The sequence below is a fragment of the Peromyscus eremicus genome, chromosome 1, assembly GCF_949786415.1.
Source record: "Peromyscus eremicus chromosome 1, PerEre_H2_v1, whole genome shotgun sequence".
Lineage (NCBI taxonomy): Eukaryota > Metazoa > Chordata > Mammalia > Rodentia > Cricetidae > Peromyscus > Peromyscus eremicus.
In genome coordinates this window covers 86177650-86196014 of record NC_081416.1, presented here as the reverse complement: position 1 = coordinate 86196014, position 18365 = coordinate 86177650, and the positions used below count along the sequence as shown (strand labels likewise).

The following is an 18365-nucleotide window of genomic DNA, read 5'->3' as shown; positions in this document are numbered from 1 at the left end:
ATTACAGATGGTTGTGAACCACCATGTGGTTGCTGGGAATTGAACTCGGGACCTCTGGAAGAGCTGCCAGTGCTCTTAACCTCTGAGCCATCTCTCCAGCCCTAATAATCTTTTTTATCCTAGAATTACTTAGCTGTCTTTAAGTAGCTATTGAGCCATCTTATTTTGTCAGTAACATGACTAAGAGTTCTAAATTGTGTTTATTTCAATTTGTCAAATCTTTTTGAAGTGAATTATAATCATCCTACTTTGTAACTTAAATGTGATTCCATTATAACTGCATTTATAAAAACTAAGTAGGTTTATGAAGTTAGTAAGTAAAATATTTTAATTCTAGTGACTAAGAAACCACTTCTAAAAATGTTTTTGCTCCTCGTAGGTTTTTTCCTTTATTGTGGTTTATTTTAACATAAAAATAACAGACTAATTTGTGTTTTGCTTGGTTATGCTTATTAAATATAGCTCCAAATGTATTTCTATATAATTTACTTAAAAGCTATTCTATTTCAAAAATAAAGGAACAGAATTTGGATCTATGACTGCAGAAATTAAGAAACTGTCTTTCAGTGTGCAGTTCCAAGTTTTGGTTTTGGTGGTGGTAGGGGTTGTTGCTTTGTTTATTTAGGTTTTTTGAGAAGAGGTCTCAACTGTAGCCCAGGCTGACCTGTCCAAAACACTTCTAAACTTCCTTTACCACCTCCCAGGTACTATGTTTACAGGTATGTCATGCCTCACTTTGGGCAAAATTCTATCAATGGTTCAGCTTTGTTTAAAATTTAGAAAAGTGCTATCTGTATACAAGCAATTAAACTGGAATAACAGGAGCTGACAGGTTTGTTTCACACACCACCAGTATGGAGATTTATACTAAACATTTGTTTTTACTTTAAATATCCATTTTTTGCTAGGCAGTAGTAGTGTTTGCCTTTAATTCAATCACTCAGGAGGTAGAGGCAGGCAGATCTCTATGAGCTCAAGGCCAGCCTGGTCTACAGAGAGAGTTCTAGGACAGCCAAGGCTACACAGAGAAACCTTGTCTTAAAAAAAAAAATCAAAAAAACAAAAAACTCACTTTTTTTTTTTTTAAATCAAGGTCAGAAAGTTTCAGAATAAGAGTAAGGGAAAGTCATTCTGACATAATGTTAGGTTCAGATGTGTATGAAAATTCAGATGCCCTAACATGTAGTTCATTTTCAGTATCTGAACACTGGACTACAAGGTTTTAGGAGAAGCTTAGTCATTGCTGGGGTTGGGAAGAGAAAAGGGATATGGAAGCAGGAAATGGTAACGGGCTTGCAAATGGGGGGAACAGTGAAGTATCTATACTAAGTGGGTGGTGTTTTGGAACTAGACTGAGGTGACAGTTGAAGGTGTGTATGTTCCTAAATGCCACTGTGTTGGAACTTTAAAGGGGTTTATTTTAACGTGAAATTCACCCCCCCCCCCCCCAAAAAAAGGGGGATAAAAATGATACAGGATTTTCTGGCAGAGGCAGACTCCAGTCGGTGAAGAACGGATCAGAGGGGGTCACTCCTACCTACTTCACACTAAGTCCCGTGAAAAGTGTTCCACACCTTCCTCAGGTGGGCCTCGATTTCAAACACAGCCAATTAGCTAGCCATCAGCATCATACTAAACTCATTTTAATGAATACTAGAAAATAGCAAGAAATTAATCAGAATCGTCTAGACATCCCGCGCGAGCAATAGAGACCACATTTTACGGAGGAGAAAGAAGCCATTTTTTAAAAGGTTTTTGTCTCGGGCCGAAGAACTCGTATTCAGTAAGTCTCAAACACTACATTTAAATTTATGTGTTTAACTACGACAGATGTGTTCGCCAACAGGGCAGAATCTCACAGAAAAAGGGCGAAAACCCACTCTAGGCCTTTCTGTGGCAACGAAGTTGTTCACCATTGATCACCACCATACCCATCCGCGGGAAAGCTCCCTCTACACGCCGCCGAAGAAAGCGTAGCCTCCGTGGACACTCCCGCCACGCCGCGCGAGAGGTGTCGCTAGGCCTCCTGGGAATTGTAGTTTAAGCCACGAAAGACGGCTTAGTCAGGCCAGTAAAGAGCGAGTCCGAAAAACTACAACTCCCGGTGTGCTCCGGGGCGACGAGCGGCCGCAGCAGTGACGACTGTGGCGGAGAAGGCCCGGAGGGGCTCTGCGTTCTGGAGTGGCGCTGCTTGGGCCGGTGGCTGAGTGAGGGCTGCTGGTGTCGCGTTTGAGGAGAACTGCGAGTGTGTTCGGCATATCCCGGTCGGGATCCCAGCCACGATGAGTGCTGCCCGGGAGTCTCACCCTCACGGGGTGAAGCGTTCAGCCTCCCCCGACGACGATGTAAATAACAATGGATGAGGGTTGAGGCCTACTAGAGGCTGGGGGTAGGCCGGGAAGGGTGGATGGTGTAGGAAGCGCCCGAAGTGGCTGGAGGGGAGCGGGGCGCAAACGAGGAAATGTCTCCTTTTTCTTATTAGAATCTGAGGGTTTGAAGAGGCCCGGAACTGAGATCCAGAGACTAGCGTAAGAAAGGGAGATTGAGGAAGGAAACCCTGAGAAGGCTCAGAAAAGAGCTTAATCCAGATGTCTCTGCGTTTTGGGGTGCTGGTGAAGCTCCTTTCTTAGGCATTTCAGGATAGATATGTCATACCCCTGTTTTAGGTTTAAAATGCTCCTCTGACAATGGTGAAATGTTCCATCACATTTGGACAAATTTTCCGGCCTGAGTAATTTTTTGCAGTATACTGGTAATTGCTACCCTTATCTGCAGCAACAGTCGTAATACACAGAGACCAGTATTAAGCCAAAGATTGTGGTGGACAATTTGCTAATGGAATAATGACGAGGTCAGAGGCAGTAAGACCCAGAAGCCCATTTTGATGTCAAATACCTTTCTGCCTTTCCTCTCATGCCTTCAGCTTATCAGTTTAAATAATCAACTGCCCCTTGTAACCTGTTAAATACTGACTGCAGTGCCAGATACTGGGAATTTAAAGATTAATAAATATGATGCTTATGTTATATTTCTCTTAGCTCTAGCATAGTGTCGTGGAAACTTCAGGTAACTTGTACACTTAAAACTAGGTCCTTCTATAATGAAATGCTTTGGGAACATTGATGGGGAAATTAGTGGGAAGGAGACATGAGGAAGTCATCTTTGAGATAGATTAAACCTGGTCTCACTTAACTTATTAATACACTGTCAGCTTCAGAATTGTAATTTTTAGTGCTGTTTGGTGTCTTTCATACGTCCTTTGTGAGCCATAAAAGGTTCCCTGAACGATTTTGTAGTTAATGAGAGAATACTCAGAGCCACCCTTCTTTGGCTGGAAGATGAGGTGGGACCAGAATAATAAGAGCATTTAAATAAATTTTAACCCTGTAAGGAAGATTAGTAATCAGTTAAAAAAAAAAAAAAAAAAAAAAAATGGGGGAATGATTGGTTTTACTAAATCTACTGAGATTTATTCATGCCCCTGTCCTCCCTGCTACTGGAATTTAGGTCTTCCAATGTTAATACAGTCCTTCTGCATTTGTTAGGAATTTTCTAGGTTTTTTAGTGACCTAGACTTTAAAATAGATCTAAAAGAGCTGTTTCATTGTTTTCCTCCTGATACTATCTGGATTGCTGAGATGTCACGTGCCTGCTTTGAGAGACTCAGAAATAAAACAACTTTTAGCTGAATTGAAAAGTCTAGTTGACATTAGAAATTTAACAGAAGGCCTTTGATGATATCAATTTAAAGTAGATGAGCTTTGATACATTTCCAATCCTGTAAGCATTGTCTTAAAAGGTGATTATAGTTGCATTTCAAGATTGGGACCTGGCACTTTCCCTATACTATCATAAAAATGATTGTGTTGTTAATATATGGTATTATACAGTAACTTGTCCCTTAACAGTGGTTTTCTTAAGTCAGTCCCTTTGTATATGCTTATTATTTTTACTGCTAATTGGATGTTATCTTCCTTGGGTTTTGTTTGTTTGTTTTTTGTTTTTAATCTCATCTGTATTTTCAAAATACGTCTGGAAATTGTAGAAAATCAACTAACAGTGATGTGTTAGCATCCACTGTATGTAAAAGATTTGTTTTTTGGTTCAATGACTTCACATATAATTGAGGGCAACAAAACACTTTGAAAAGCTACTGGAAGTAGCTATCACAGAATACAACGCTAGAAAAGGATGACATAGAAGTAATCTCAAGTATATAGTCAGTGGGATAGGTATATGAGGAGCAAAGTTGATTGCAGCCTATATAAGGAATAATGAAGAGTTTATTGGGATTTCATTTGGTTTGGGTGAAGTGGAGAATGAAGACTGTTTCATCGGAGTGAGAGAGAAAGAATCACAAATAGTTGTCAGGCAGTGTGTTTCAGAGTGTAGCAACTTTGACACATAGAACACTAGTTAATTTGGTCCCGTGCAGTATGCTGTGAAACAGGCAGAAGGGTGGCCAGAGCATGGGATCAGCTCCCTTGGTTTCTGTACCTTGGTGCCCCGTTGGTTTGCCTGTTGAACTGCTCTGAGAAGCTCTAGAGGGAATGAATGGAAGTGGAAGGTTATTTGTAAGTTAAAGAACATTGCAGGTTGAGTACCCCACAGACTGAGAACCAAGAGTGTTTTGGGGTTCAGAATTTCTTGGACTTGGGAATATTTGCATATTCATAAGCTATCTTAAAGATGAGGTCTCAGTATAGATAGGTGATTCACCTATTTCATGCATACTTACACAAACATGACTAAAGGTAACTGCTCAGTAGTTTGAGTGCACCTATCACTGACTGTGAGTTACCTTGTGAGGTCAGATGAATAATTTGTTTCATGTTGGCATTCAGAAGAACTTTGAAGTCAGAGCTTTTCAGGTTTTCAGATTAGACTTTTTTTTTTTTTTTTTTTTTTTTTGGTTTTTGGTTTTTTCGAGACAGGGTTTCTCTGTGTAGCTTTGCGCCTTTCCTGGAACTCACTTGGTAGCCCAGGCTGGCCTCGAACTCACAGAGATCCGCCTGGCTCTGCCTCCCGAGTGCTGGGATTAAAGGTGTGCGCCACCACCGCCCGGCTCAAATTAGACTCTTAACATGTATGCAACTCTTAGTGTATTCTTGACACTGTTGGTAGTGGTGGTTTGGTTTTTGGTGCTGGGAATCAAACCCAGGACCTCATATGTGCTGAGCAAGTGCTCTGCCACTGAGCTGTGTCCCCAGCCCTTGGGATTTTGACTCAAAGCTACTATGTAGCTGAGGCTGGTACTAAATTTTCTGTGTAGTACCAAGATAATTAGGCTTAGGACACTGCTGCCTTCGTCTCTCATGATTATAGGCATGCACCATCACACCAGGCATAAAATAACCTCTGAAAAGTCTTGATAAAAAAGGAATTAAAACTAAGTTAAGTGTCAGTATTGGCTCACAAAGCAAGTGGTTTTGTGAGAATAAGAATTGAGGTAGTATTGGTACTTTGTTGTCATATTGAGCTAGAAATAGTTAAGACTAATTGACCTATAAAAAGATCTGTGCAGTCATATGGAAAGAAATAGAGATTTATAACTTAGGCAGCCAAGATTATGAGAACATATAATCTCCACCAAATATGATTTAGAACAAGTGGGTCTGGTATGGTGCAAATGCTTTAACTCTCATATGCCAAGGAAGAAGAGTTCTCATTGCTTTAAAAAGTCTTTATATTTTTATTTTAAATAAAATTTTATTTAGAATTTTAAAAAATTCTTTATATGTGTGTAATTTTCAGAGAAATAAAAGGGGAATATCAATGACTACTAGGAATTTTAATATAAATTTAACAATAACAAATCCAAAGTTTACTCTATAGGTTTCTGATTTTTGACAATCTATAAACCCAGAGAGCTAGTATCTTGTGGGTACAGCTGGTTGCTCATTGGTGTCATGTGTGGACTAGAACATAATGGTTAAAGATTGCTTATTCATTTCTAATAGGTTTTAGCTTTATCATTACCTCTACTTGCATTTTCATAGTCAAAATTTAATACTTAGATACTTTGAAAACTGAGTACTTACCATTTTGTGTTGGAGGTTTTTCACCTTTGCTCCAAAATTGTAAAACATTATCATTCTTATTATAAAATTAGTTAGAATGATCAATCCAATGAATGTCTTCATTTCTATATCATCTTTTTCTTTTAGTCACCTTTGTATGCACACCTGCCTTCAGCCTTTGCTCATTACAAATCAAGTAAATGTTGCACACATATAATAAAAGATGAAGTAAAAGTCAAGCATCCTTTTAGAAAAATGAGATGGCCCCAGCTCTTCTTGCAAAATGAAACTCTTACTGCAAAATGGAGCCCTTCCTGTTGAATGGCTTTCTGGATGAGGGTACCATATTCTTTTATTCTTGTTTTTGTCTCACATTGATTCATTGGTTGGAAAAGAACTCATCTAGTACTTCATAATACAAAGAATCAGTCTGAGTTATTCACATGTAACTTCTTTATTTTTAGCATATAATTCTGTACTACATGCTATTTTGCAATCTTTTCTCATTGTTTGTTAATTTTTGTGTGGGAGGGCCTTTTGCCTGCATATGTGTCTGTGCACCACACGTGTTTCTGGTGCCCATTCAGACCAGAAGAGGGTATAGATTTACTGGAACTGGAGTTAACAGACAGTTGTGAACTGCCATATGAATGCTGGGAATCAAACCCAGGTTCCCTAGAAGAGTATCCATTGCTTTTAACCACTGAGCAAACTCAGGCTATCTTCTTTTAAATCTTGATTCTGAAATGCCTTCTGTCAGTTTTCTTTTTGGGTGGAAAATTAATTCTGTACAACAGAGCCATTAGTGACTTGACCTTTTGACACAATATAGTGCAATAAGTTTTTCACCATTTCCTTTTTAGTCATGTTTAGTATAGCTGGAGGGGATTGGTAGAATATAATGAAATCTTACATTTGTTTCAAAACCTAGAGGAAAATACAGTAACTAGGATTCTGTAGTACTTAAACTGACAAAACAGTCCACTGGACCCATTGTTACTTGAAAGAGACAATGATTTTTGAAAGATACAATTATTTATAGTGTTTTTGTCTGCTTTTTATTTTCTCACGACGGGGTTTCTCTGTGTAGGCCTGGCTATCCTGGAACTCACTCTGTAGAACAGGCTGGCCTTGAATCCAGATATCTGCCTAACTTTTTTTTTCTTTTTTGGTTTTTCGAGACAGGGTTTCTCTGTGTAGCTTTGCACCTTTCCTGGAACTCACTTGGTAGCCCAGGCTGGCCTCGAACTCACAGAGATCCGCCTGGCTCTGCCTCCCGAGTGCTGGGATTAAAGGCGTGCACCACCACCACCCAGCAATATCTGCCTAAATTTTCTTCTTGTTCTTTGGAGGATCTCTAAGAAAGAATAAAAACTATAATATTTTGGTTCTAATAAATAGTTGGAATTTCTCCCCCCCCCAAAAAAAAAACTGAGAGATTATGATGCCATACTGTCTCTTAGAATATCAGCAAAGTAGATTTTTTATTACATTTTATTTGTGTGTGTATGTGTGTACATACACACTCAGCATCATTCCATGCCATACATGTGAAGTCAGAGGACAGCTTGTGGGACTCAGTTCCCTCCTTCCACCTTGTGAGTCCCAGGGACCAAGCCTAGGTTGTCAGGCTTGGCCGCAAGCACCTTTTCCCATTGAGCCATCTCACTGGCCCAAACCCAAACTTTTTAAAGCTCTGGTTAACAGTGCTGGCAGCCTTCTGGTACTAGGTGCTCTAGTCCCCTTCAAGGCTTGATCTAGGGCAGTGAGTGTCACAGATTTGCATCCTGGATCCCAGGACCCAAAGATTTTGAAATAGTGTGTACACAGTTTTATATGAGCTCTCCATGTCGTTCTGGCGTTTGCAGGCTTTAGAGACGGAGCTGTGACTGTAACCAGAGTAAAGTGTTCTGCTGTGAGGTGAGAGAAGGGAGCCTGGCTGAACTCAGATGTGCCATGTTGGTTAACTTCCTAAGAACCACGAGTTCCAGTTAGTTCAAACTGACAGAAGAAAAGTTGGAGTTACAAATGGATTTTAAATATTTTAATATTTGTAAATGCAAAAACAAAAAGCAAGGTAAATAATCTCTTGCAGCTTGGATCTAGCAATTGGGAAGCAGCAGACTTAGGCAATGAAGAGAGAAAACAAAAGTTCTTGAGACTTATGGGTGCAGGAAAGGTAAGCATATGTTTATGTTTTTATCTTTTTTAAAAACAATGCTGTGTTTGTGCGGGTTAAATGAGGAGGATGGGGCGCCTTGTTTTCTTCTGCTTGGTTTATTTTTGGCTTTGGGAAATACACCTAGCCTAACCAGACACTTTGAGTTTATACTATTTCTGAACCAGTTCTGGGCTTTTCTGCACCTTTGGCTGTGTGGTTAGAGACTATATGGAGAAAATTGGATTTGTGTAGACTCAACTAATTGCTTGCTACCTAATGGTTTTCATAGAAGGCATTTCTAAGCATGTTATTTTATAGAAACCTCTGCCCAAAGTCAGAAGTCTGTATTTCATGGCCCTTAAAGTAGCAGCCAAGGAAATATCCCTTATCAGAGGCCTAATTTTAGAAATGTTGCATGTATTTTATAGTATGTCCCAGTTTAATTAAAGATGTAGTTACAGGTGCTAAGAAAATTCTTTGAAAACCTTTCTTTTCCTAGCAGTCTTGTTATACAAACTACAATTGAAAGCATTAAGAGAGCATTTTCTTTTCAGCACTCAGGATGCAACCCTACTCTTTGTTTTTGTTGTACGCAGAAGCCCTAGTGCATTTCACCAGCAGTTACCAATTACCTATGACATGCTAGCACTACTCTGGGTTCTTGGTGTTACCGATGGTCAGGTCATGTGTGGAGAGCTGTTGTGTACTTGAAGAAACTGAAACTAATACAGACTCATCACTGTGAGAGAGCGTATAGTGATGGCCAGTTCTCTCTGGTTTTGCTGCTCAATAAAGCTTCCCAGAAATAGATGTGGGTAAATCTGCAAGCTGAGTTCCACAGATCCCAGCAGAAGGTTCCGAGTGGAGAGGGATTGAGGAAGTCAGGCCCTCACAGAGCCTTCAGGGAGCATTTGTGTAGTGAATACATAATCCTTGCTTTCTAATGATTTTCAGTTTTTCAAAGTACACATTTTCTCTTGGCCTTTACAAATAAAATTTGTTGAGAGGTATATAAAGTAATAATTTAGTGTACAAGTTCAACTACTAGAATAAAAACTCTGAAAGTACTAAAAACATCCTAACAAAATCTGTAAAATTTGGTGACCAGTAAATGGGCTCTCTACCATCATGTAAATCTTTGCCTAAAGGGCTGGAGGTAGAGTTCAGACATAGGATGTGTCCTTAGGTGGGAGACACAAATGTCTGCACATGTGCTTTTTAACAGTGCTTTGGAATCACATTTAATCTTTCCCTCTTTTCATGGATCCTTTCTTTACTTTTGGGAATGAAATAGGAACTATAAAGAGTGGACTGAACTAACAAAATGAAACTAGCTGTATAGTTACTTTGAATCAAATTATTTTTATGTTTTGTATTAAATTGTTGTTAAGGTCTGTTTTTGACAAGTTGAAGTTGAGGGTTTATTGTAACCTGATGAAGAACTAGCTAGTTAATATATTATAAAGAGTAATGGTCATGTTCATTTTCTGTTACTTGGTACATTATAAGTATTATTTTGCTTTAGTCTACAAAATAATTTCTTTGCTTTCTTTCTAAGATATTCTTGAGGCATCACAAAGAGATGGTAGAAAGGTCTTAAAGAAAATCAGGAGGCCTAGGCATGATGATGGCACACACTTTTTAATCCTAGCACTCAGAAAGCAGACAGATGTTCTGAGTTGTAAGCCAGCCGGATGTACAGAACAAGTTCCAGGACAGTCCAGATTCAGCAGCCATTATCTATCTCATTTAAAATTCTAGTCTGGGCTGGGCATGGTGGTGCTTGCCTTTAACCCTAGCACTTGGGCGGCAGAAGCAGGCAGATCCCTTAGAAGTTAGGCCATCCTGGTCTACAAAGTGAGACTTCATCTCAAAAAGAAAAATCCAGCCTGCTCTAGCCTTTGAGTTTTCTGTCTCCTTAGTCTCTGTTTTGTTTTGATGGCACTACCTTCTTGCATCGTATGATTTCATATGGATTATGTTTGTGTACCACTTTCTAATTCTTCCCCTTGCTAGGATGATATTCCATAAAGACAGGGATCTTGATTGATGCCTTGGTCTTCAGAATATTCCAGAAGCCTGAGATAGTTTCCACTACATAGTAGTAGATATCCAGTAATTACATTGAATGAGCAATTTCAAGTTTTAATGCATTCTTTACCTTCTTACAGAAAGAACACACTGGTCGTCTTGTTATAGGAGATCACAAATCAACATCTCACTTCCGAACAGGTAAGAAAGTAAAACATTAAAATAGAAAAACTAAATCTGTATTTTACACTTTTCTGTGCATAGTTCTGTTAATTAAAAGCATTTCAAGGGAGACTGGAAATATATCCTATTGGTATAAAGAGTTGCCTAACATGTACAAGGCCTTGGCTTCCCAGCACCAGAAACAAAAAAAAAAAAACAAAAAAAATGGAATTTTTTTAATAAAAACTGCAAATGAATTTGAGTTGAATTCAGTCTGCTGGAAAGTAAACATTAGTCTTGGTTGCTATTAATTAACAGCATAATCTAAATTAAATGAATTAACTAAATCATTTAACTTTATACCAATCTATTTTATGTAGTATTTTTCAGAAATATATTGATCTCTCATTTTTCTGACATTAGCTATTTCAAAATGATTTGCATTGTTCCATATGGGCAGAATATTAGCTTTGCAAAATGGAAACGCATTTTAGCATTTAACACTTCCTCTTTTAAAATTGAGAATTGTATCAAAATCAAATGATATATATATGTATGAAAATGCCATAACAAAATTCAACACATGGTATGCTTGCTGAATAATAAATGCTAAAAACATTGAGAGGCCTATGAAGAAAAAAACCCAAACACAAATATTTGTGATTGGAACCTAAAATTGCTTTTATGTTTATATACCAAGCACTGCACCCAGAGTCTTGAGTAGACACTGTTGGGGACCATCAGTTTTAAGTGGGGTTCACTAGACTGTTAGTGTTCTGTTTCAAGTAAGTGCAAACACAAAAATGTTGCATCATTAAATAACTTGGGCTTTTTTAGTTTGTTTCTATTAGCTGGTAAGCAAAGACAGGCATAAAGAACCATTACCAGGCCACTTTGAGATGACCTTGAATTCTCTAAGTAGAATACTCACAGTTTTATTCTCTCTTTCAAAAGCAGGTGCTCTTGTTTACCAGAGGTTTTTAGGTGATTTGGAGAGAACCTTCAGAGTGGCCGTTTGACACTTAATTCAGAACATTGGCTCCTAAAAGTCATTGTAAATATGTCTGTCAGCTACTGTGTTTATTAGGTGGCCACTGTGCTATAGAAACTGTCAACAGACCGCAGAAGTTAGTCACAGTTAGAGAACTCAGGCCTGACTAGAATAGCATCTGTGTTGTGAGTCTTTTGTGTAATCAAATATTTTTGTTAATTTGACTGAAACATAACCAAAGTACAATGGACACGCAGGGGAAGAAGACAAGAAAATTAATGAAGAGCTGGAGTCTCAGTACCAGCAGAGCATGGACAGTAAACTATCAGGCCGATACCGGCGGCACTGTGGACTTGGCTTCAGTGAGGTAGGAACTTTGTTTTCGTTGACTGGGACAGAATCAGTTTCACTTTGATATTTGGGTCGCTGGAGCAGCCAAGAATGCTAATAGAGAAAAGAAAAAACCAAGAATAGACTAATAGACAAGAAAGCGCTTGTCAAATACTTAAAATACTCTTATAGCACATCTGTGTCACTACATAATCAGAATGATGTTCTTAAGGATTTAAAATGAGTTTTCTAATGTTGGCTTAGTGTAAATTCTGCTTAACCTCTAGGCACACCTTTAATGGGTATGAATAAATGTTTATAAGATAAAATAAAATAATTTCATATAAGTTTAAAATCCTGGCTTAGGTTTCTTTGCTGTTTCCTGGGTGGTCTCTCTGATGACTGGTGCAGTGTTAATTTGCTAATAGATGCTGTTTCAGGAAGAGAAAATACAGTGCTTCTCAAGCTAGGGGAGGGAGACGGGGGAGTGCCCCTGGGAAGCTTTCCTTAAAGCCTGATGTGGTTGTCCTCAGTCTCTCCTCAGCAGCCAGGAATTTTAATTTGTTTGTAAAATATTGACCTGATGCTATCAAGTGGACTGGTTTTTTGTATTGCTTTGTTTGTTTGTTTGAGACAGGATTTCAATATGTAGCCCATGCTGGAACTTGAACTTATAGAGACCACCTGCCTCTGCCTCCCAAGTGCTGGGATTAAAGGCGTGCACAAATGTGCCCAGCTAAGTGGGCTGTTTTTAAGACAGACAAAAATAGGATTGGTCCCAGTTTCTACATAGGCCAGAGGTGCTTGGTTTTCCTTAACAGGCCTTCGTCTGGTATTTTAGGTAGAAGATCATGATGGGGAAGGTGATGTGGCTGGAGATGATGATGACGATGACTCGCCTGATGCTGAGAGTCCAGATGACTCGGACAGTGACTCTGAGTCTGAGAAGGAGGAGTCTGCAGAAGAACTCCATGCTACTGAGCATCCTGATGACGCAGAAGACCCGAAGAGCAAAAAAGATGCGAAGAGCAATTATAAGATGATGTTTGTCAAGTCCAGCGGCTCATAACTATTAAACACTTAGTCTTTGTATTAAAAGTAAGCCTTATTGTTATAATGCACAGTGGAGGACTGCTTGTAGAGCACAGACCTTTGTATTATAATTTTTAAAAAGGCCCTTTTAAATAACTACAAAGAGTGTTTGCTTTCAAATGCCATGGGTTACACTTTTCCGGGCATGACTATAACCATTTTTGTAAAGAGTCAGAGTTGTATAAAATGAGAAATAAATACTGTACTCAGCTTTCTTTCATATTAGCATCATCAGCCCTCTTACCACCTTTTCACCCCTGTAGATGCATTATGGGGGACACTTACTTTGTGGTAGCTTTCATCTTTGTGTTTTAGGTTTGTTCCTATTTTTCTCTTACATAATTCATTTGATACTGTGACATGTTCATGAGAAATGTTCCCTTGATTACACTTTGTTAAAGTAGACCTGTCCCTGTCCATCATGGATGTTTCTGCTGCCGGCCATCCTGCCATACTGCAGACCATTGTTGACAGTCCATGCTTGTTAAGTCTCTGCTTTCAGACCAGAGCAGCACAGGAGCCAGCACAGGACATTGGTGGGTGGAGGTGCAGCCGTCACGTCGTTCAGAAGGTTGTGAACCCAAAATGTCTTTATATAATTTAATTTCATTGTGTGGTAAAGTTTTGATAAAATTTGGCCAGTTTTTACAGAAGAAATTATTTCTCTGCTCATTTAGTCCTGTGTATTTAGAAATACGTAAAACTGGATTTTTTTTTTTAAGGTACTATGTGACCAAAGTTCATTTTTTTCTTCTAAGGTCTAAATAAAGAGAAAGCAGTTTCCCATATTTGGTTGTGATGCCTTTATCCTCATTATCTGTAAATGGGGAACAGGCTTATTGAGTAAGAAGCTGGAAAACATGTTCATCTTATACTCTTCTCTAGACTGATGGCTGAACAGAAGCGTTACCAGGTAATTGTGCTGCTGCTTGATAAGACAGGATTCATCTGGTTGCTCTCTACTCGATTTGTATAGCAGATTAACACAAGTGAATTATGGGTTAGTAGATGGAGCTTTGAATAACTGTCAAAATTTTAACAGGCTTACAGGTGAGAATCCAACCTGTATGAGAACTGATCTGTTACATGTGTGGACTACACTTTGTGCCTGATGGGCTAGACTTTGTAAAACTGCCCTTTTGAAAATTCAGATATGGGAAATGGAGCACAGAGCAGGTGATTTCTGATTTATAGACTATATTTTGTATTTTCACGCAAATGGTCTTTTTGTTTTGTTTTTAATTCCTTACACTATACAAGTAAACACTGCCCATATGTTTAAATTACCCTCTGGATGTGTATAAAACACTTGGAAGAAGTTTGGTTTTAGTTTGAACACTTTTAAATCCAGCTTCCAGGATTGCGTATTACAATTAATTTAAGTAAAAACTAATTCATGTTTAAGAATATATGAGGGGCTGGAGAGATAGCTCTGTGGTTAAGAGCACTGTACTTCCAGAGGATCAGGGTTCTATTCTAACACCTACATGGTAGCTCACAACTCTTAATTCCAGTTCCAGGACTGGAACACTCCTTTCTCATTTCTGCAGGCATCAGGCATACAAGTGATGCACAAAAATGCAGGCAAAACACACATATACAGAAATTTTTAAAATTTAAGAAATGTGAGGGTACTGGCCTTTAATCCTAGTGCTAGGGAGGCTGAGACAAGGATTACCTTGAGTTCATAGAAAGCCTGGGCTATATAGAGGGACTATTAAAATAAGGGAAGCTGGAACACCCAGCTGCCTGGGAGAGTGCTTTGCTAGCATATGTAAGGCCTTAGACTCCATCTTCAACACCACAGAAGAACAGAAGATCAGAAGGTTTTTAAAGCATTCCCATCAATTTATTATTAAATATGTAGGGCTATTCATAAGGTTTTTAGAGTTTTAATAGGTTTTTAGAGTATTGGTCCATGAAGCACTGTAGACTGTAGTCCCTAAACCACATTAAACACCTTGTGTATCTTATGTAAGTGAATGTCAAGGAACTAACAAAAATGAAAGAAAAATAAAAGGCTTGTGTGCCATGTTATACCCACTTTTTTAAAAACTCAGATAATGGGACCAGTGAGATAGCTCAGTAGGTAACAGCACTGGCTGGCAGTCCTGACCTTGACCTGAGTTTGATCTCCAATACCCATGTGGTACCAACCTCTTTAAACTGCCCTCTGAACCTGCACATGCTGTGGCACCTGGATGCACACTAATTAAATGTAATAGGAAAGTCAGAGAAAACAAATTATTTTTGTATAGTTAGACACTAGGTGGAAAGGTTACAACTTTCCATCCTGGTGACTTCATCCAGAAATGTCCTTGTCCCAAGACTGCACCCAGAGGTTCACCTTTAGCAGGGTTCCAGCCACCCTTGACTAAAATTCATCATTTGTAGTAGGTAAAACCTTCCAGCTATTTCACATCTGGGAGAATTGAAGGTGCAGAAATGTCAGGCGTGACAAAACAGACCTGAAAACAAGTTGGGTCACCCTTCAAGTTGTGGGGAAATAAATTTCAGCTGCCAGTGAACACACAGGGATGTATCTTGGCTCTTTGTCACCACTGCAGCCACACCCCCAGGGCTTTGAGCCCTGTCCACTGAGGCCGGTAACTTGCTCCTGAGCAGTGCAAGCCTCAATTGCTCTGTCAGTTCAGTGTCCTGGACATTCGTCTTCTCAATGGCAGGGTCCAACCAACATCATGCCTTCCTGCCAAGTACCTACCACCTCTGGATGTACTCCTGGCCTGTAGCCAAAGTTTTTCTGTGTTCCGCCCGGTCCACAGCCGCTCAGACCCAAATAAACACACAGAGGCTTATATTAATTAAAACTGCTTAGCCGTTAGCTCAGGGCTACCACTGACTAGTTCTTACACTTAAACTCAGCCCGTTTTCATTAATCTATATGTTGCCACGTGTTCCGTGCCTTTACCTGTGTGCCATTACATGTGCTCCCTGGATGGTGAGATGGTGTCTCCTCCTCAGCCTTCCTCTTCCCACAGTTCTCCTTGTCTGCTTATCCTGCCTATACTTCCTGCCTAGCTACTGGCCAGTCAGCATTTTATTAAACCAGTGTACAAAAGCATTATCCCACAGCACCTGGCCTGCAGGTTATTTCTGGAAAAAGATCAACAACTCACCAAAAACTGTTGGAGGACCTCACCGTGCCTCTGACCCTTACTTTGTCTAGTCAACTCTTTTTGTTCATTTGTGGGGTTTTGTTTTTCTGTTTAGTTTGCTTGCTTGCTTTTTATGGTATCTATTGTATCTCTGACTGTCCTGGAACTCAGAGATCCTCCTGCCTTCTGAGTGTTGATTAAAGGTGTGTGACACTACACCTGACTCGTGCGTGTGTGTGTGTGAAGGACATAAGTATTTTTGTAGTTGGAATTTTCTTTGGGTTGCCAACTAACTCCCAAATAAAAACACTGAGACTTGATTATGAGTGCTCAGCCTTAGTTTAGGCTTGTCCCACTAGCTCTTTTAACTTAATTTAACCTGTTTGCATTCATCTACATTTTGCCTCAGTGCTTTTTACCTTTCATTCTGTATGTCCTGCTTTCCTGCTTTCTCCATGTCTGGGTAGCTGGCCCCAAGCATCTCTGTTGTCTCCTTTTTTTTTCCTCTTGAGGAATTTTCTAAATTCCTCTTCCTACTTAATATCCCTTCCAGGAAGTTCCACCTGTACCTCCTACCTCACTATTGGCTGTTTATTAGACCAATCAGGTGCCCTAGGCAGGCAAGGTAAAACAGCAACACATTTTTATGTAATTGAACAAATGTAACACATCTTTGCATAGTTAAATATCCCGCAACCTTTCTCCCTTTTTATCTAAATTAAGAGAGGTTTTAGTTTTAACATAGTAAGACTATATACAATAAGAACAATTATCAAGTAAGAATTACATTTACAATGTCCAGTCCATTTGCATTTGGCAAATTCAGAGAAAATATTCCATTATCTATCTTATCTTGGTGAGTCTGAAGTTGTGTACCCAATACTAACTTGTATTACCAACCCAAAATTATCTTTTTAGACCTCAAAACATTTTCTTAGATAAACAATGTAAGCCTTTATGTTTTTTAACCTTATAAGCTTTATATCTCTTATGTGAGTTTCTTTTCTGGATTTGGTAACAAGGAAAACTATAACTATCTCATCTTCAACTCCATTAGAGACCCAAGAAGGCTATAATATTACCTGAGTAAACAGGAAGTGCAGAACAAGCAACTTCCAAAACTATAGAAATGACAGAAGCAGCTGGCTGCCTGGACAATCACCCAAGGTTCTTCTGCACTGTTGGGGCATCCATCTTCAGCCTACAGGCCTAGAATATCTGACAGACTTCTGTGAAGCAGAAATTTTAAAAGACTGTCCCACATTGTCTTGGCAAAGTTCAGCAGTCTTTTTCCTTTGTGTCCTGCTTGTCCAGTCTGTACAGCATACTGTAAGCAGTCAAGGCAAGGGCAGTTTCTTGCCCAAATGGCTAGCTTTGCCACAATCAAAGCGAACTCCATATGGAAGTTCTTCGACACCCATCATCCTTTTATGAAATAGATGGGTGCTGACAGGAGTAGATGTGTCTCACTGTCATGAAAGGAGTTAGATTATTAAACATCTTAAATGCCATATTCTGTAGGTCTCTGAAGTGTTTGAAAATCACCTATCTAAAATATATGTTTAACCTTGAAAACATACCTAACATGACTACAAGTTTGATAGTTATAGATGATTAACTGCTAACCTGTATTTTTTAATTATCCTAAACAGTTTATAATAATAGCTTTCAAGAACTAGAACTTTATATTACATTTTTAAATGAGCCACATAGGTACAATACCTTAAAGAAGGGTAGAAACATATATATAGTATAGCAAAAATAACCATAAATTTGTGTTAATATACAAAAATCCATACCAAAGTAAAATATTTGAAATTAATAGTTTTTTATCCTATATTCCTATATCCCCATTAAATAATAACAAACACCCATAACCCACTGAATGACCCAAAACCACTCACCCCACCTCTTGGGAATGTAGGTGTTGTGTTCTCTAGACTGCTTCCTGTTGTCTGGAGATGACAGCATCCCCATGGGACCCTGAGAAAATTGAGAATGGTCAAGTCAGTACAAAAACTAGCTATAACATTTGTTGTCTAGTCTCTGTGTAATTGGAAAGTACAAGGCTTATCTGAAGTCCTGGCTAGAATAGTCTGTGAGGCTGGACCATCATCTTAGCTAGCAGCCTTGAAATTGTTTTGAATGCAGAACTCTGAGGAAACTGAAACAGAGGCACTCTGAAAGGCTGGATCACCTGGGCCACCATTTTCAGTAGTGTCTGGTCCACTTGCTCTGGAAACACACAAACTTTTAAAAGTAGCATACATATCTGCATTAACACAAGTATAGAATGTGCAGTGTGCACAAGTCAGCTAAAGATTTTTTGTTGTTGTTGTTCTATGTTTAGGCAGGTAAAAGACATATGTCAACTTTCTAAGTTTGTTTGAACTGTAAAACCAAACCTCTGTTCATGCCATATAAAAGGATGGATGTAACAATAAATCATGAGGACTCTGTGA

General features: G+C 39.0%; 2 protein-coding genes across 2 annotated transcripts in view; one reads left to right on the top strand and one right to left on the bottom strand.

The window, feature by feature from the left end:
• The window catches only part of Sox6 (SRY-box transcription factor 6), a 507780-nt gene extending 505631 nt beyond the window's left edge, over positions 1-2149 (bottom strand). Inside the window, exon 1 of the mRNA XM_059259600.1 lies at positions 1881-2149. The gene's annotated coding sequence lies outside the window, so the exon portion shown is untranslated. The remainder of the gene's footprint in view (positions 1-1880) is intronic.
• Positions 2057-13007, top strand: C1H11orf58 (chromosome 1 C11orf58 homolog). Its single transcript, XM_059268413.1, has 5 exons — positions 2057-2345; positions 8116-8199; positions 10353-10413; positions 11623-11732; positions 12537-13007. The coding sequence occupies exons 1-5, from the start codon at positions 2283-2285 to the stop codon at positions 12762-12764; spliced, it is 546 nt and encodes a 181-aa protein (XP_059124396.1). The 5' UTR covers positions 2057-2282; the 3' UTR covers positions 12765-13007.
• The last annotated feature ends 5358 nt before the right edge of the window (positions 13008-18365 follow it).

Bases quoted from the DNA above. Each gene is read 5' to 3' on its own strand.
- C1H11orf58 (XM_059268413.1), top strand. From the start codon at position 2,283: ATGAGTGCTGCCCGGGAGTCTCACCCTCACGGGGTGAAGCGTTCAGCC. The intron at 8,200-10,352 runs GTAAGCATATGT...ACCTTCTTACAG, and splicing joins GACTTATGGGTGCAGGAAAG to AAAGAACACACTGGTCGTCT. The intron at 10,414-11,622 runs GTAAGAAAGTAA...ATGGACACGCAG, and splicing joins AACATCTCACTTCCGAACAG to GGGAAGAAGACAAGAAAATT.